Source organism: Nomascus leucogenys, chromosome 9, assembly GCF_006542625.1.
Source record: "Nomascus leucogenys isolate Asia chromosome 9, Asia_NLE_v1, whole genome shotgun sequence".
NCBI lineage: Eukaryota > Metazoa > Chordata > Mammalia > Primates > Hylobatidae > Nomascus > Nomascus leucogenys.
Genome location: NC_044389.1, coordinates 15,791,992 through 15,808,969, shown reverse-complemented (window position 1 = coordinate 15,808,969; position 16,978 = coordinate 15,791,992). Strand labels below are relative to the sequence as shown.

Genomic DNA, 16,978 nt, shown 5'->3' with positions numbered 1-16,978 from the left:
AAAAAAAAAAAAAAAAAAGAATGACTGAATTATTTTATTTATTTTTTTTTTTTTTCGAGATGGAGTCTCGCTGCGACACCCAGGCTGGAGTGCAATGGTGCGATCTCGGCTCACTGCAACATCCGCCTCCCAGGTTCAAGCCATTCTCCTGCCTCAGCCTCCCGAGTAGCTGGAACTAGAAGTGCTCGCCACCACACCTGGCTAATTTTTGTGTTTTTAGTAGAGATGGGATTTCACCATGTTGGCCAGGCTGGTCTCAAACTCCTGACCTCAAGTGATCCACCCGCCTCGGCCTCCCAAAGCGCTGGGATTACAGGTGTGAGCCACCGTGCCTGGCTAAATTATTTTAAGTGAAATAAAATTGCATTTCTTTTAGTTACCTCTAGTGGTGCTTTTCAAACCTGAAGGTGGGGACAGATCACCTGGAGACCTTATTAAGATGCAGATTCTGATGAGCAGGTCTGCGGTGGGGCCAACATTCTGCATTTTTCACAAGTTCCCAGGTGATGCTGATGCTGCTGGTTCTCAAACTACGCTTTAACAAACGGAGACATAAGTGAAGGCTAAGAAGAGACACTTTTTTTTACGAAAAAGTTTAGTAAATAGTTAAGAACCATTTATTCAAGGAATATTTATTGAATACCTGTTAAGAGTCACAACATGTGATAGATGCTGGGCTTTCTCCCTCTGAGAGAGAAATTTCATTAAAAAACAATTATAGCAGCCATGAGTGCCAGGATAGATAGGCTCTTTGGGGACCAAAGAAAGAGTGAGGCAGGATGAGGCACGTAACTAGAAAGACCATCCTGAAAAAAACGGCATGTGAGTTGTGCCTTGAAACACAGGAGGAAGAGGCCACAGAAGGCAAAGATGTTTCTTATGTAGAGAGCTGCAGGAGCACAGGCACAGCTCTGAGAGCTCATAAACCCTCTGTAATTGCAGGTTGTTCAGCCAGACTGGAAGACAAGTGCCTGGGGGGCAGGGCGGAAAATGAAGCAGATGGTGGGCAGCAAGGAGGACTGAGAGGCTGGAGGCACCTGAAGGTGGTGAAGCAACCCTGAACGATTTTTTTTCCAGAAGAGAATCAGGTTTGTGTCTTGGAGAGGCCACTCTGGCCACAATCTAGGATAAGGGAGTAAAGGAGAGGGGCAGATGCTCTAAGAACCATTGAAACACCGGAGCCTTGTATCTAACTCGCAAGATGAAACACACACATTTTAAAACAAGTAAGCAGCTTATATGACCTTACTTGCATAAATAGTATACCCAGTACCTGGTATGGAATTAACATATCAATGATTTCCAAATAGTTATTTACTAGTGCTTGAGGAAAAAAGATTTATTCTATAAAGACAAAAATGTTTAACCCAATACAATTAATTTGCTTTGTAAAGCTTTAAGAGTAAAATTCAATACAATCTCTGCCCTAAAAATCACAAATTCCAAATGGATACATCAAATCAAGCGTGGTGCAAATGATAACTTCCTGCCTGCTCTTCATACTGCTGTGTCGAGACATTGTGTGTAAGCAGGTGCTAGGGTGGATGGATGCATGGTTTGCTCTTAGCACTAAGAGCCTGCAGCTTCAGCTAGATCGCAAGCAGCTCAGGTAACTGTGGGGCCAATGAAACCATATTAACACTTATGTTACCGTTTGAATTCCTGTGAACTTTCAGTGTAATGAATTTAGAGGAGGGTTAATAATTCCAAGACTGAAATTTGCTTCCCAAATTGGAAGCGATAGACAAATTCTGCCTCCTGAACCAAGAGAGAATAAAAGGAATTGGCAGGCAAATGGTCAATATCCTGAGGCAGTGCAATTTGTCCGCAGCAGACAGGAGCAGCCTTGGGACAGGGGGGCCCAGAGGCTCAATCAGAAACCACTGCGTGGCCCTCGCATCAAAAAGCCTGGTCACCCTGGGCTTTAATCCAACAGGGTGAGAATCAAACTGTGGAGAGAAAATCTAAATAAACATTAGACCGATTAAAAAAATCAGACATCTAAATCAATGATAAGCAATTTTTAATATGGAAAGACCCAAGCACTACTCCACACATTCTGTTTTCCCTTGTGTTGAGGTCACGTTAAAATTCCACATTGCATTTTGATTCTATGAAAACAAGGAGAATAATAATAAAAGTAGCAACAACCATTGTAATAGCAACCATTGCTCCCATTTGCCTAGTATTTTAAACTCTTCTAATAGATTAATTTTATCAGTTAATTTGATCTATTCCTGAGAAAATTCTAGAATAATCCAGGCAGGAGTGATTCTCCACCCATTTTACAGAGAAGAAAACTGGCACTCAGGAGGCTGAAGTAGAAGGATTACTTGAGCTCAGGAGTTCGAGACCAGCTTGGACCCTGTCTCTAAAAACAAATAAATAAATAATAAAAAAATTTTAAGTTGCGGTTTATAGACAAGAAATTTGCACCAAATCTATCATGCTAATAGACTTTTTTTATTCCCCACTCTGTGTGACATTTAGTTCTTGAGAAATTATAGAGCAAACCTTCATTCCTTCTAAGCAAGTTTGTGCTTTTCAAGTATAAACATTTATACCACCAAAAGTATTGGCAATTTTTACTTCTGTATTCCCACAGGTGGCAATTCCTGCTTAGATTGATTGGCTTCCACACTCCTGAAAACCATTTCCTTTCTGAATCACAGCATAGGTTGGCAATAGTTAATAAACAATTTAGAATGCCATATAAAAACACAGCCGTCTGTGCTAGAAAATCAGCATTGCAGAATTATAAGTCCAGCCTAATAGACATGATGAGGGCAGTGGTAGATGGGGGGTGGCATGGCACGGGGCACTATTGATACAGACAGGAGACACGGAAATACTGGGTAGAAGAGGGTGGTTCCTCGGCAAAAGCCCCACACTCAAGCCTGGAAACCCATGGCCCTAAGTGGGAACAGGCATTCCTGTTTTGCACCCAGAAGTTGCCTTTTCCCCTGCCACATCCCCCCATCCTGTACTCATATAAACCCCAAACCCCAGGCTCCATGGGCTGACAAGCAGATGGGCAGATGAACAGAAGAGCAGAAGAGTGGCAAGATGGTGCAGCTGAGAGGAGGGAAGAGAAGGAGCATCTGAATGTTGAGAGGAGTTCTGCTGGGGACAGTCAGAGAGGAAATCAGCCGCTGGACGGCCAAACTTCAGGGGAAGATTATCTTCCCACTCCATCTCCTTTCCAGCTCCCCATCCCTCCCACTGAAAGCCACCTCCACCACTCAGTAAAACCGCTGCATTCACCATCCTTCAAGTCCATGTGTGACCTGATTCTTCCTGGGTGCTGGATAAGAACCCGGGTATCAAGAGGGCACAGAGCTGGTTAACACTTAAGCCATCTGTGGACAGCAGAGCTAAAAGAGCACCGTAGCATGCCCACTAGGGAGTCACAGGGATCCAACTCTAGACACTATCATGGGGCCAGAGTCCAAAAAGTGCTCTCCCCGGTTCCTGCACCTGCCCATCTGCATGCTCCCTGTCCTCTAAGGGGTCTGAGCATGCACAGAAACTGAAGAGTGAGCCACACCCCTGTTGCACACCCTTCAAAGGGGGTCAGGGAACTCTCCATTTCACTATGTCCAGAGAAGAATCCCCTGAAGACAGGCCAGACCTCAGAGAAGGCAGGCTGGACTTCAGCCCACCTGCAGGTATGAAGATGAAGTGGGGAGCCTGGACACACTTTTTTCTCCATAGCTATTGTGATGGCTTGGAATGGAGGTTCCATTGCGACCCCTTTTCCTTCCCTAGCCTTCAGTTTTCACTGAGTTCACAGATCCTTCCACTAGGCTTTCTGGAACTGTTAATCCTTACCTGGCACACTCCCTGAATCCTCAGACTTAGCAGAATGTTCTCCCCTCCCACTGGTCTTCACTGGAACCTTGAGGTCAAGAGTTCCACCTCCCCACAGCCACCACGGTTCCTGTGTTGGTTAGTTTCACGTGTCAACTTGGCTAGGCTGTAGTGTCCAGGTACTTAGTAGCACTGATCTAAGTGTTTCTGTGAAGGTATTTTATAGATGTGGTAAACATCTACAATCAATTGACTTCATGTAAAGAAATTACCCTCAATCATGTGAGTGAGACTCATCAAATCAGTTGGAAGGCCTTAACAGCAAAAACAGAGGCTTCCCAGAAAAATAAGAAATTCTGCCTCAAGACTGTCATATCAACTCCTGCCTGAACTTGTTGGATTACCCTACACATTTTGGATTTGCCAGCTCCAAGTGCATGAGCAATTCCTTAAAATAAATCTTTTGGAGTGTTTGTGTGCACACGTATGTGTGTGTGTGTGAGTGTCTGTTCGTCATGGTCACTTTCAGACCTTTATTCATCCTTTTGCCAAGCCACAAAAAGACATCAAAGACAAACACCTATTCCCCCAGGGCTAATCCTTCACCCCTGCCATGCACCTGCTTGCAGAGGAGCTGCTATCCTCTACCAGCTTCTCAGTCACTCCCCAGCTCTCAGGAAAGACGACTCTGGCTCCTGGATCATAAGCTTCTGCATCAGCACCAATGATCTACGGTGTATTAGGTTGGTGCAAACAATTGTGGCTTTTGCCGTTACTTTCAATGGGAAAAACTGCAATTACGTTTGCAAGCGCATGTTTTGTTCACCAGTCCTGGTCCACCACCAAATGCCTACTTGACTCCTTTCTTGAATGTTACCTCTTGAACACCTCAAATGCAGTTTGTTCAGATTCCATGGGCATAGTCTTCCCTCTACTCCCAGTTCTCTTCAAGGGTTCCCAAGTTCAACATATGGCACATCCACCTATTAAGTTATGAAAGCCCAAACATGGAAGCCTTTAAGCTTCCTCTCCCTCATCCCCTTATTTCTGACTCATCACCAAGTCTCATGGATTTTATTTCATAAATTATCTCTCAAGTGTATCTAAATGGCTTCATCTCCCCACCAACAACCTAGTCTAGGCTGCCATTCACTCTACTTAAGACTACTGCATTGGCCTCTCAAACTGGCGCCTTTGCTACATGGGTGCCCAAATAATCTTTTCAAAATGCAAGTCTGATCATCTTCTCTAATGAACATCCTTAACAGATTTTGCTGATAGGATAAAGCGAAAAACCCCTGCCTGTGGGGTGTGGCCCTGCCTCTTCTTCCAGCTTTATTCACATCCTGCCCTCTCTCCACTCACTCCACTTCAACACACTGGCATCTCTCAGTCCCTTGAGGTCATCATGTGCTCCTCTCTGTGTGGACTTCTCAGACCCACCTCTTTACCTGTGTAAATACATGTGAACTAAGCCTGCTAATTCACATCCTCTAGGAAGTGGAGGCCAAGACGGATTTAGAAGTGCAGGAGAATTAGCAGGGAAAACTTCTTTGAAGGATGAAGGGGAGGGAGCTGGCATAAACCAAGAGAGCCTTTGAGCATGATGAAGGTCTGATGCTTGGGAAAGGAAAGAAGGGAGGAAGGAAGGCTGGATACAAAGAGCAGCAAACTGCTCTGAGAAAGTCTCAGCCAGGTTGATGGCTACCAGCATCCGTGTGGCCTCGGCCTGAATGTTGTGCTGGATCCCAAAGGCGCAGCAGCTGGAGGCTGCTGGCCAACTCACTTCCCTCACCAGGTCCTCTCGTGTGACACCTCCATGCCTGCCACAAGGCCTCAGCTCAAACTTTGTGTGTATTTGAACAAAAATATTTCCCTGTGTTTAAAGTTGATTCCTTAGATTACTATAGATTATCCCACCAAGACGTAGAAGCATTTTAAAGATTCTTAATACATATTATCAAAATTCTCAATCATTGACAAAAGACTAAATTACTTTGCTCTGTCGCCCAGCCTGGAGTGCAGTGATGCGATCTCGGCTCACTGCAACCTCCATCTCCCAGGTTCAAGAGATTCTCTTGCCTCAGCATCCCAAGTAGCTGGGACTACAGGCACCCACCACCACACCCAGCTAATTTTTGTATTTTTAGTAGAGACGGGGTTTCACCATATTGGCCAGGCTAGTCTTGAACTCTTAACCTCAGGTGATCTGCCTTCCTCGGCCTCCCAAAGTGCTGGGATTATAGGCGTGAATCACCACACCCAGCCACTGGGCTACGTTTAAAATGACAGTTAAAAGGAAGGGTGGGCTCACATTTGTTGGGATGGCTATTATCAAAAAGACAACAGATAACAAGTGTTGGCAAGGGTGTGGAGAAAAGGGACCCTTGCATGCTGTTGGTGGGAATGTAGACCAGTGTAGTCATTGGTGGAAATAGTGGAAAATGGTATGGATTCCTAAAGAAAGTACAAATAGAGCTACCACATGACCCAGCAATCCTACTTCAGGGCATATTCCCAAAGGAAATGAAATCACCACCATTTCAAGGTACCTACACTCCCGTGTTCATTGCAGCTTTATTCACAGAAGCCAAAATATGGAAACAAGCAAAATGTCCATCAATGGATGAATGAATAAGAAACTGTGGGGTATGTGTGTAATATGTGTGTTTATATATGTAATATATATGTATTACATATCTATAATGGAATATTATTTAGCCTTTAAAAAGGAGATCCTGCCATTTGCCAAGTGTATGAACTTAGAAAACATTATGCTAAGTGAAATAAACCAGACACAGAAGGAAAAATACTGCACAATCTCACTTATATGTGGAATCTTTTTTTAAATGTTAAGTATGCAAAAACAGATAATAAAACAGTGGTTAACTGGGGTGACAGGGAGAGGGAGGAAAAGGGGGAAAAGTAGGTCAAAGGATACAAAACAGTACATGTGTAGGATATGCAGGTCTAGAAATCTAATGTACAAAATGAGGACTATGGATGATAACATTGTACTGTATTAAATGTTTACTAAATGAATATATTTTATCTGCTCTTTCACAAAAAAATAGGTAACCGTGAGATGATGGATATGCTGATTTGCTTCACTACAGTAGCCATTTTACTATCTTCCTGTATCTTATAACATTATATTATACAACTTAAATGTATACAATAAAATTTTATTTTTATTGTTAAAATATAATATTTTTAAATGAACGGTTGGAGAGGGGATTTTGGAGTTGAGAAAAAATTCAGATTATATCCTATTTTCTAAATATTCTTTAAAAAATCTCAGTTTTATAGAAAGATGGGATTTATAAATATGTGTGCTTGCTGTTAAGCAGAACTCTTAACCTTTTCATTCACTCTGCCTTGTAACTAACAAACTTCAAACTAGAGATTGAGGTTTACTTAAGATATGATTCTCTCGCCTTTTCTAACAACTCTTATTTTAAGTCTCCGAAAAGGAAATAAAATCAAAGATGAAATCAAAGGTGAAGGGGTAAATATAATATAGTTCCTGCCCCTGAGGAGCTCAGAGCTTAGCCAGAGAAAAAGACATGTAAATAGCAAACCATACACCACAACACGAGGTGTATTATCATAAGGTGAATAAAGAGCTAATGGAACATAGATGGAAGAGGAATTCATTCAGCCAACACAGAGAGAGAGAGAGGAAGAGGAAACAGAAAGAGTCACGGAAACAACATGCAAGCTGGACTTTGAAGAATGAAAAATTCACCAGGCGGAAGGCATCACTGACCCAGAAATCAGTGTGCACAAAGGCATGGAGGAATGACAAGTGTGAAAAACCATAAGGGAGTGGCTGGAGGCAAGGTTGGAAAGGTAACTAAAGACACAGAAAGTTTTGCTCTGGTACGCTAACAAATGTGCATTCTCTTCTACAAGTAATATGAGTCCTTAAAGGTTTTGAGTAGGGAAGGGACATGTTGAGAGCTGTGTTTTAGAAAGATCATGCTGGCAGCAGTATGGAGGATGGAATGAAGTGGGCTGAGACTAGAGGCAGAGAGGCCAGTTAAGCTATTGCTATTGCAATAGTCAAGGTCAAGAAGAGTTAAGAGGATTGAATTAAACCAGAGAGCAGTGATCATTGGAAAACACAAAAACAGATTCGAGAAACCTTTTCTATATGAGGTTGGGTCTTAAGAATCAACAGAAAGCATAACTCCGGTCTTTAGATTCAGTGGCCAAATCCGTAAATGGACTTGCTGCACACAGCCAGTGTTTCTGGAAACAAGGCCTCGAGAATCTTTTTCCAGAGATATGGTAGAAGCATTTTATAGCTTGTCATTTGCTAGTTCAGACCCTAAGGCCTTAAAGAGTTAATGACATCTTCCTGGTTGACACCAGTATAATCTCAAATCTCACAATGGTTCATTAAACATTGGGTTTATAGTATGAAATCTTTTTAATGACTTGGGATAAGATTCATGCCATTTTTATAAGCAGAAAGTTGGCTGAGGGGTGTTATAATAGGGAGAGTAAGAGATAGACATGATCATTCCAGAATGTGGACCGTCTGGTGCTTAAAGCAGGGCCAGCAAGTTAACAACCCACTCTCTTTTTGCTTAAATAATATTTCTTTCTCATTTAGGTAAGTAATTGGGGTTTAGTTGCTTCACTACTTTCAAGAAGAACAAAATGATCTATTTATTCCAAAATAGGGAACTGAAAATGAAATTATAGTCCAGAACCAAGTATGAATGTAGATTTCAGTTAAAGATGACCAGTTATTGGGTTCACTGGGGTCAAGTGAATTGGATGGGTGGCATGGACACTCTGTAAGAGGCAGTCTCTTAGCGCAACAAAAATCAAAGATCTGGACAAAAGGTTTTGGTATATTGTCCACCATTGGCTTTGAGAGGCTTTTTATGGATAATTGAGAGACATGTGCCATTTTACCACACACTCATATTTGTGATGGCCTGACAGACACCTCTTCTCTGGATGTGTCACTGACCTCTCAAAGACAACACCTTATCCTATTACACCAGGGGCCAACTCTTCCTCTAACCTCCCCACGGCGATTGCTGGCCTGTCATTTGTTGCCTTCGCCCATCTTGGATTTTTCCCTTCCCCATCATACATACGAGTCAGTTACCCAGTTACTCTATGAATTCTTCCTCGTCTGTGACTCGTTTGTCTTCCTACTGTCTTCTACCTAGTTTTTATTCCTGATTCCCCTCCCCTAGCCGATAGTTCTCTAGCAAGCTCTTAACCCTTCAATCTCCTCACATTCCTATCCACTAGGCATTCTACCACAAATTAACCTTAAATTATTTTCTAATTCTCTATTTTATACAAAGAGCAGAGCTTTAGAGAGTTCAAAAATAGTTTTATGTTTCATCTCTTCTACCAAATAAATTCTACACCCCTAACTTGGATAGTTTAAAGCCCTACAATCTGGCTCCATGTTTTGTAGGGCATTAAACTAACCAAGTCAGCGGTCTAGAATTTATGGCCCTTCCCCCTAAATGCCAGCCCAAATTGCACCACTCCTCCCAAGTCAGACCTCACAATCCTTCTGTGGCCATGATCCAGTGCAAAGTAATCTTCTGCCAAAAATATCTCTGCCCTCCCCACCCCTCAAAATCCATGGTCTATTTCCACCATGTTACATTGAGTAAAAAAAAAACCCAAAAAACAAAAATGAATATGTGGGTACAATGTAGAATCCTGCTTCTTCCTTCTTGCTTTCTCCATCTATCTACCCATTTATCTATCTATCTGAAATAAAGAAAACTGGATTTTAAAAGATATACGCCACGTTGTTAAAAGGAGATTTCTCTTGATGCCACAATTCTGAGTGTCTTTTTTCATTTTATTATCTAATTCTCTAATTTTTATACAAAGAACACATTTACTTTAATAGTAAGAAAATTCTTCCTTGTTTTGGACAAAGTGTGATAAAAAGAAAAAATTGTTAAAAAGTAAAAAAAAAGAAAAATGTGTATTAAGTTTTTAAACAATTACAATTTAAATTGAAAAAAAGCGTGTTCATCCTTCAAAGTTCTACTCACATGGAGAGATCCTTTGCTAAACCTTTCTGTTTTTTTGAGATGGAGTTTCACTCTTGTTGCCCAGGCTGTAGTACAACGGCACGGTCTTGGCTCACTGCAACCTCCACCACCCGGGTTCAAGCTCTTCTCCTGCCTCAGCCTCCCAAGTAGCTGGGATTACAAGCATGCGCCACCACACCCGGCTAATTTTTGTATTTTTAGTAGAGACAGGGTTTCACCATGTTGGCCAGGCTGGTCTCAAACTCCTGACCTCAGGTGATCCACTCGCCTCAGCCTCCCAAAGTGCTGGGATTACAGGCATGAGTCATCATGCCCGGCCTAAACCTTTCTTGATGATTAAAGATGTGCTTAAATTCCCTTTCCTTCAACCTCCTTAGTAGCTTTACACAAACACAAGTAGTAACTGTAATGTTGTGAAGACCACAGGCTTTGAAATCAGACACACACCATGTAAAATCACTTTTACTGTTGTTATGGGCTGAATTATGTCGCCCCAAAACTCATATGTTGAAACTCTAACCTCCAAAACCTCAGAATATGACTGTATTTGGAGCTAAGGGCTTTACAGAGGTAGTTAAGGTTAAATAAGGTCATTTGGCAGGCGCTGAACATCACTCTGACTGGTGTTCTTATAAGAAGAAATTTGAACACACGAGAGACATGAGGGATGTGCATGCACAGAGGGATGACCATGTGAAGAAGCAGCAAGGCGGCAGCCATCTCCAGTCCAAAGAGACAGGCCTCAGAAGGAAACCAACCCTGTCAGCACCTTGACTAAGCATTCTCTTAGGCCAAAACATTCTGCATACCCACAACTCCCAGGTCGGCTCTTTGCTGCTCTATCCCAGTCAAAAGCGGCACCCTAGGACAGTGGTGTGCACCCCCTTGCTCCATCCTCCCTAAGCCTCTGTGTTAGAAATCAGTCCTCCCCAAATACATAGTTAACATAACCCATTTTTTGCTATTATTTTCACAGAAAGTTAACTTCCGAAAGCCGGAACATTTTTATGAGTAGATACTCATAAATAATAAGCCAGTTCCAAATTGCATTTAGCTGAAATTGAAAGTACAATCCAATTTATTTAAACACAATTTCTTATGAATGTACTTGAAGAGAAGGCCAGTAAAATACGGCTGGAAGAATTTCCCTTGGATCCATTATGCTTTCGTTTGCCTACCCAGAAGTCAGGAACTTTTGAGTATTAAGGACAGAATGTTCAGCATTCTAATAATTAACTGAACATAACCTGGAAATGAAAAAGCGGGGGAAATTTTTTTTAAACTCTCTCGGAAAACAGAAATAGTGCACTTAGGTCCTTCAGCACAGATTCACAGCTGAACTGCAGTTAGCTGCATATACTTGGCTGAAAAAGAAAAAAATTAAAGATCATGTACTAAAGCATTTTCTATTAATTACAGTATTTAGAAGATACATATCCCCTATTTTAAAATTTAAACCTATTTTTCATTTTTATTAATCTATTTGGGGTTTTTTGGTTTCCTAACATGGATGATGTGGCAACATGTAGCTTAACTCTTAAATTGCCAGTTATTTTTGTTTCTCTCGATTCTTTTCTTCAAAATCTTATGTCTTTTCCATCAGTTGGGAAGTTCTATCAATAACTTTATAGTTGAGCCTGGTGCGGTGGCTTACACCTATAATCCCAACACACTGGGAGGCCGAGGTGGGAGGACTGCTTTGAGCCCTGGAGTTTGAGACCAGTCTGAGTAACACAGTGAGACCCTGTCTCTAAAAAATATACAAAAATTAGCCAGGCATGGTGGCACATGCCTGTAGTCTCAGCTATTCAGGGGGCTGAGGTGGGAGGATCACTTGAGCCCAAGAAGGTTGAGGTTGCAGTGAGCTGTGATGACACCATTGCACTCCATCCTGGAGAGAGAGACCCTGTCTCAAAACAACAACAATTACAATAAACAAACAACAACAAGAAAAAACAGTTAGGTATTGTTTAAATATTTTCTTAAAAACTAAATTTTGAGAAGACATAGATGTATCTAAATTATAAGCATAATAAAGAGTCTTAGTGTTTTCACAGGGAAGAAAAGCCAACATGATAGCGTAGAGACAGTGAAGGCTGGGACCCCTGCACCTAGGGCTCCCTGGGTTAAAGCCTGTGACAGAGCAATTCTCATCTTTAAAGTTCCCTAATGATTAATGTGGATTTTAGTAATTATTTAAGGGCCCCGTAAGGAGTGTAAGAAAGATAAAACTCTAATTCCAAGACTGAAATTAAATGGGTATCACTTCATGAGGAATTTGAAAAAGCTCTTTGAAAGTATGAGAATGTAATATGGAGGTATTGAATTTCTTCCCTGTGACTATTTCATTATATTAAACAATCCATAAAATCTGTAAGTAACGGCAGAGATGAGGCTACTGATTTTTCTCGCTTGATTTGTCCTGAGTTCACATTGACTGAGCATAAGGAACTCCCGTTCCCTGAATCGGGCACTGCCGTGCAGAAAGTTTTACTGCAGCATTTGAAGAGGGGTTTAACACGTTGCACAGACGTCCAGTCTCTGGGACTGCTGAACTGTAATAAACTACACCATTAAGTGAAACATTGGATGGAGAAGCTGGCTCATTGGGTCGGCAGTTACAGTTATAAGTAGCTCCTTGGGATGCTAATAGATTAAGACGAGTGGTTTAAACTTCTAAGACAGACCTCTCGCTTTAGTAAACAGCAGAGTAAAAGACTTACATAATACCTCAGGCAGTGTGCGTTCTGGTATTGGCCCAGCCTCTGATTGTGTGACCTTGGACAGCTAATTTTGCTTCCCTAGACACCCCAGTTCCTTCATCCGAAAATGAGAATGCATCATGGGATCATCTTAAGTATATCTAGAGCTCTACCTTTCTAGGATTCAACCACTGGTAAATCTACAAATATAATATTACATGATCAAGGTTAAATGAACTCTAATGGGCAAAATGCATGATGTAGTCATCCAAATGCTAATATTGTAATGTGGATAGAAAGAACAGATTTTAAGTTCACCAAAAATGAAATCAAAATGGACCAGACATATTAAAAGGAGCTCAACTTCATTTGTAATTTTAAAATGCAAATAAATACAATGAAATACCATTTTCACCTACCAGATTAGCAACAATGTAAAGGTTAAAGATATCCAGTGGTGATTGAGTGTGGGGAAACTGGTACTTTTAATGCTGTTTGTATGAATGGAAATTGGCGGTCTTCTCAAAGGTCAACTTGTTAATATGTATCCAAAGTTAAAATACAGTCATGCTCGCATAACAACAAGGATGTCTGAGAGACACATCGTTGTGCGATTTCATCACTGTGTGAACATCATAGTGTACTTACACAAGCCTAAATGATATAGCTTACTATATATTATATACATATAGGCTGTATTGTATAACCTATTCCTCTTAGGCTACAGACCTGTGCAGCATGTTACTGTACTAATATTGCAGGCAATTATAAATATTTGTATATCTAAAAATAGAAAATATACAGTAAAAAATACAGTGTAAAAGATTAAAAATGGAGGCCGGGCGCGGTGGCTCATGCCTGTAATCCCAGCACTTTGGGAGGCCGAGGCAGGTGGATCACCTGAGGTCAGAAGTTCAAGACCAGCCTGGCCAAAATGGTGAAACCCTGTCTCTACCAAAAATACAAAAAAAATTAGCTGGGCATGGTGTCAGGTGCCTGTAATCCCAGCTACTTGGGAGGCTGAGGCAGAAGAATCACTTGAATCCAGCAGGCAGAAGTTACAGTGAACCAAGATCGTGCCACTGCACTCCAGCCTGGGTGACAGAGTGAGACTCCATCTAAATTTAAAAAAAAAAAAAAATTTAAAATGGTACGTCTGTATAGTATAGGGCACTTACCAGGAGTAGAGCTTGCAGGACTGGAAGTTGCTCTGGGTGAGTCAATGAGTGAGTAGTGAGTGAATGTGAAGGCCTAGGACATTACTGTACACTGCTGTATGTTTTATAAACACTGTATACTTAGGTTACACTAAATTGATTTTTTAAATGTTCTTTCTTCAATAATAAATTAACCTTAGCTTACTACCACTTTTTTACTTTATAAATTTTACTTTTTTTCAAACATTTGACTCTTTGTAATAACACTTAGCTTAAAACACAAACAAATCATACAGCTACACAAAAATATTTTCTTTCTCTATATCTTTATTCTATATACCTTTTTCTGTTTCTAAAAATTTTAATTTTTACTTTTAAAACTTTTTGTTGTTTTGTTTTGTTTTAGCTACAGGGTCTGCTCTGTCATCCAGGCTGGAATGCAAATGGCACAATCAAGGTTCACTGTAACCTCAAACTCCAAGGCTCAAGCAATCCTCTCACCTCAGCCTCCCAAGTAGCTAAGACTACAGTCATGAGCCACCATGCCTGCTGGATTTTTTTTAAAAAAATTTGTAAAGACAGAGTCTCACTTTGTTGCCCAGGCTGGTCTTGAGCTGCTGTCCTCAAGCTATCCTCCTGCCTCGGCCTCCAGAAGTGATGGGATTACAGGCATGAGCCACCATGCCTGGCCAAATTTTTTGTTTAAAAATGAATACACCAACACACACATTAGCCTATGCCTACACAGGGTGAGGATCATCAATATCACCGTCTTCCACCTTTATATCTTATCCTACTAGATGAATTTCAGCAGGCAGTAACACACATGGAGCTGTCGTCCCCTACCATAACAATGTCTTCTTTTGGATGCCTCCTGTAGGATCGATCTGAGGCTGTTCTTAAGGAGGTATCACTCTTTTCAGAAAGATGCTCATGGTGGTTTGTTTCTTTTTTCATGTTAGATTTGTGTGAGTCTATCATGGGCTACGGCATTATGAAGGCGACTTCACCCAGCGACAGGAATATTTTTAGCTCCATTACAATCTTGTGGGATCACCATTGTGTATGAGGATTGTCATTGACCAAAACATTGTTATGCAGCGCATGACGGCAACATATCCTTGAACACACAATTTCACTTCTAGGAATTTAGCTTATGGATATACTTGCAAAAGCACACTAAGCTATGTGTACATTCCTGTACATTTTCAAAGAGAAATTGTCTACAACTTTATATCATTTTGATCATGTTAAAGACTTGGGACTGGTGGTTATATTCCTGTACACATAGCTTAGTGTGCTTTTGCAAGTATATCCATAAACTAAATTGACAGGACAGAATTGTTTGAAAAACAACCATGAATATAACATAAATGCTCATTATCAGAAAAAAAATTGTTAAATAAATTATAGTACATCCATTTTACGAATTTTTTTTTTTTTTTTTTTTTTTTTTTTTTTTTGAGACAGAGTCTCGCTCTGTCACCCAGGCTGGAGTGCAGTGGCGCGATCTCGGTTCATTGCAATCTCTGCCTCCCAAATTCAAGGGATTTTTGTGTCTCAGCCTCTTAAGTAGCTGGGATTACAGGCATGCACCGCAATGTCTGGCTTTTTTTTTTTTTTTTTTTTTTTTTTTTTACAGAATCTCGCTCTGTCGCCCAGGGTGGAGTGCAGTGGGGCGATCTCGGCTCACTGCAAACTCTGCCTCCCGGGTTCACGCCATTTTCCTGCCTCAGCCTCCCGAGTAGCCGGGACTACAGGCGCCTGCCACCACCCCCGGCTAATTTTTCGTATTTTTAGTAGAGACGGGGTTTCACCGTGTTAGCCAGAATGGTCTAGATTTTCTGATCTCATGATCCACCTGCCTCGGCCTCCCAAAATGCTGGGATTACAGGCGTGAGCCACCGCGCCTGGCCTAATTTTTGTATTTTTAATAGAGACAGGGTTTCACCATGTTGACCAGGCTGGTCTCAAATTCCTGGCCTCAAGTGATCCACCCGCATCGGCCTCCCAGAGTGCTGGGATTACAGGCGTGAGCCACTGTGCCTGGCCCATTGTATGGGATATTATGCAGCTATGTTTTTTTTTTGGTTTTTTTGTTTTTAATTTTGTGTGCTGATAGGGAAAGATGCCAAGAATATTATTAAGTGAAAACGTATGTTGGAGAGCAATATGCATAATATGATACAACTTGTTAAAAAAAAAGAAAGAAAGAAAAGAAAGAAAGGAAGAAAAAGGACAGTCTGTGCTTCGGCCTGCCTCTACTTCCGCCGGAGCTGCGGGGCCTCATGGAGGGCCGGGAGGACGGCGGAGGGAGCCCTGCAGCGCGAGTCCACGAGCGCCCGTCGGCACCGGAAGCCAGGGTGCACTTTCGCGTGGCGATGTTCATTATGGAGGTAGGTGTCAAGCTAGGGATGCGGTCCATTCCCATTGCCACTGCTTGCACCATTTACCGTAAGTTCTTCTGCGAGACCAACCTGGACGCCTATGACCCTTACCTGATTGCCTTGTCTTCCATTTACTTGGCGGGCAAAGTGGAAGAGCAGCACCTGCGGGCTCGTGACATCATCAATGTGTCCAACAGGTACTTCAACCCAAGCAGTGGGCCCCTGGAATTGGACTCCCGCTTCTGGGAGCTCCAGGACAGCATTGTGCAGTGTGAGCTTCTCATGCTGAGAGTTCTGCGCTTCCAGGTCTCCTTCCAGCATCCACACAAGTACCTGCTCCACTACTTGGTTTCCCTCAAGAACTGGCTGAACCGCAACGGCTGGCAGCGGACCCCAGTTGCCGTCACTGCCTGGGCCCTGCTGTGGGACAGCTACCACGGGGGACTGTGCCTCCGCTTCCAGGCCCAGCACATCGCCGTGGCGGTGCTCTCCCTGGCCCTGCAGGTCTACGGAGTCGAGGTGCCCGCCAAGGTCGAGGCTGAGAGGCCGTGGTGGCAGGTGTTTAGTGACGACCTTACCAAGCCAATCATTGATAATATTGTGTCTGATCTCATTCAGATTTATACCATAGACACAGAGATCCCCTAAGGCCCTGGCCCAGGCTTGCCCAAAGAGAAGCCCAGGATTGTCAGCTGCCTGGGGACATTGCCACCACAGCGCTATGATGGCTGGTCCCCAGAGGACCAGCTGGGAGGACTGGTTGTGCTGCTGGAGAAGGGCTGAAGGCGATGACATGCTGCCGCTTTGACAGTCCCTAGCAGTCGCGGTCCAGATGATAATGGGAGCTGCGCCTCCAGCGGGCAGGCCGGGAGCAC

General features: G+C 42.3%; 1 protein-coding gene across 1 annotated transcript; it reads left to right on the top strand.

The window, feature by feature from the left end:
* The first annotated feature begins 16,004 nt into the window (after positions 1 to 16,004).
* LOC100607244 (cyclin-Q-like) lies at positions 16,005 to 16,751 on the top strand. Its single transcript, XM_012501969.2, has 2 exons — positions 16,005 to 16,661; positions 16,722 to 16,751. Exons 1-2 carry the CDS (start codon positions 16,005 to 16,007, stop codon positions 16,749 to 16,751), a joined length of 687 nt encoding a protein of 228 aa, XP_012357423.2.
* The last annotated feature ends 227 nt before the right edge of the window (positions 16,752 to 16,978 follow it).

Coding starts and splice junctions, on each gene's coding strand:
- LOC100607244 (XM_012501969.2), top strand. CDS start 16,005: ATGGAGGGCCGGGAGGACGGCGGAGGGAGCCCTGCAGCGCGAGTCCAC. Junction 16,662..16,721: donor CTGAGAGGCCGTGGTGGCAG/GTGTTTAGTGAC, acceptor GATCTCATTCAG/ATTTATACCATAGACACAGA.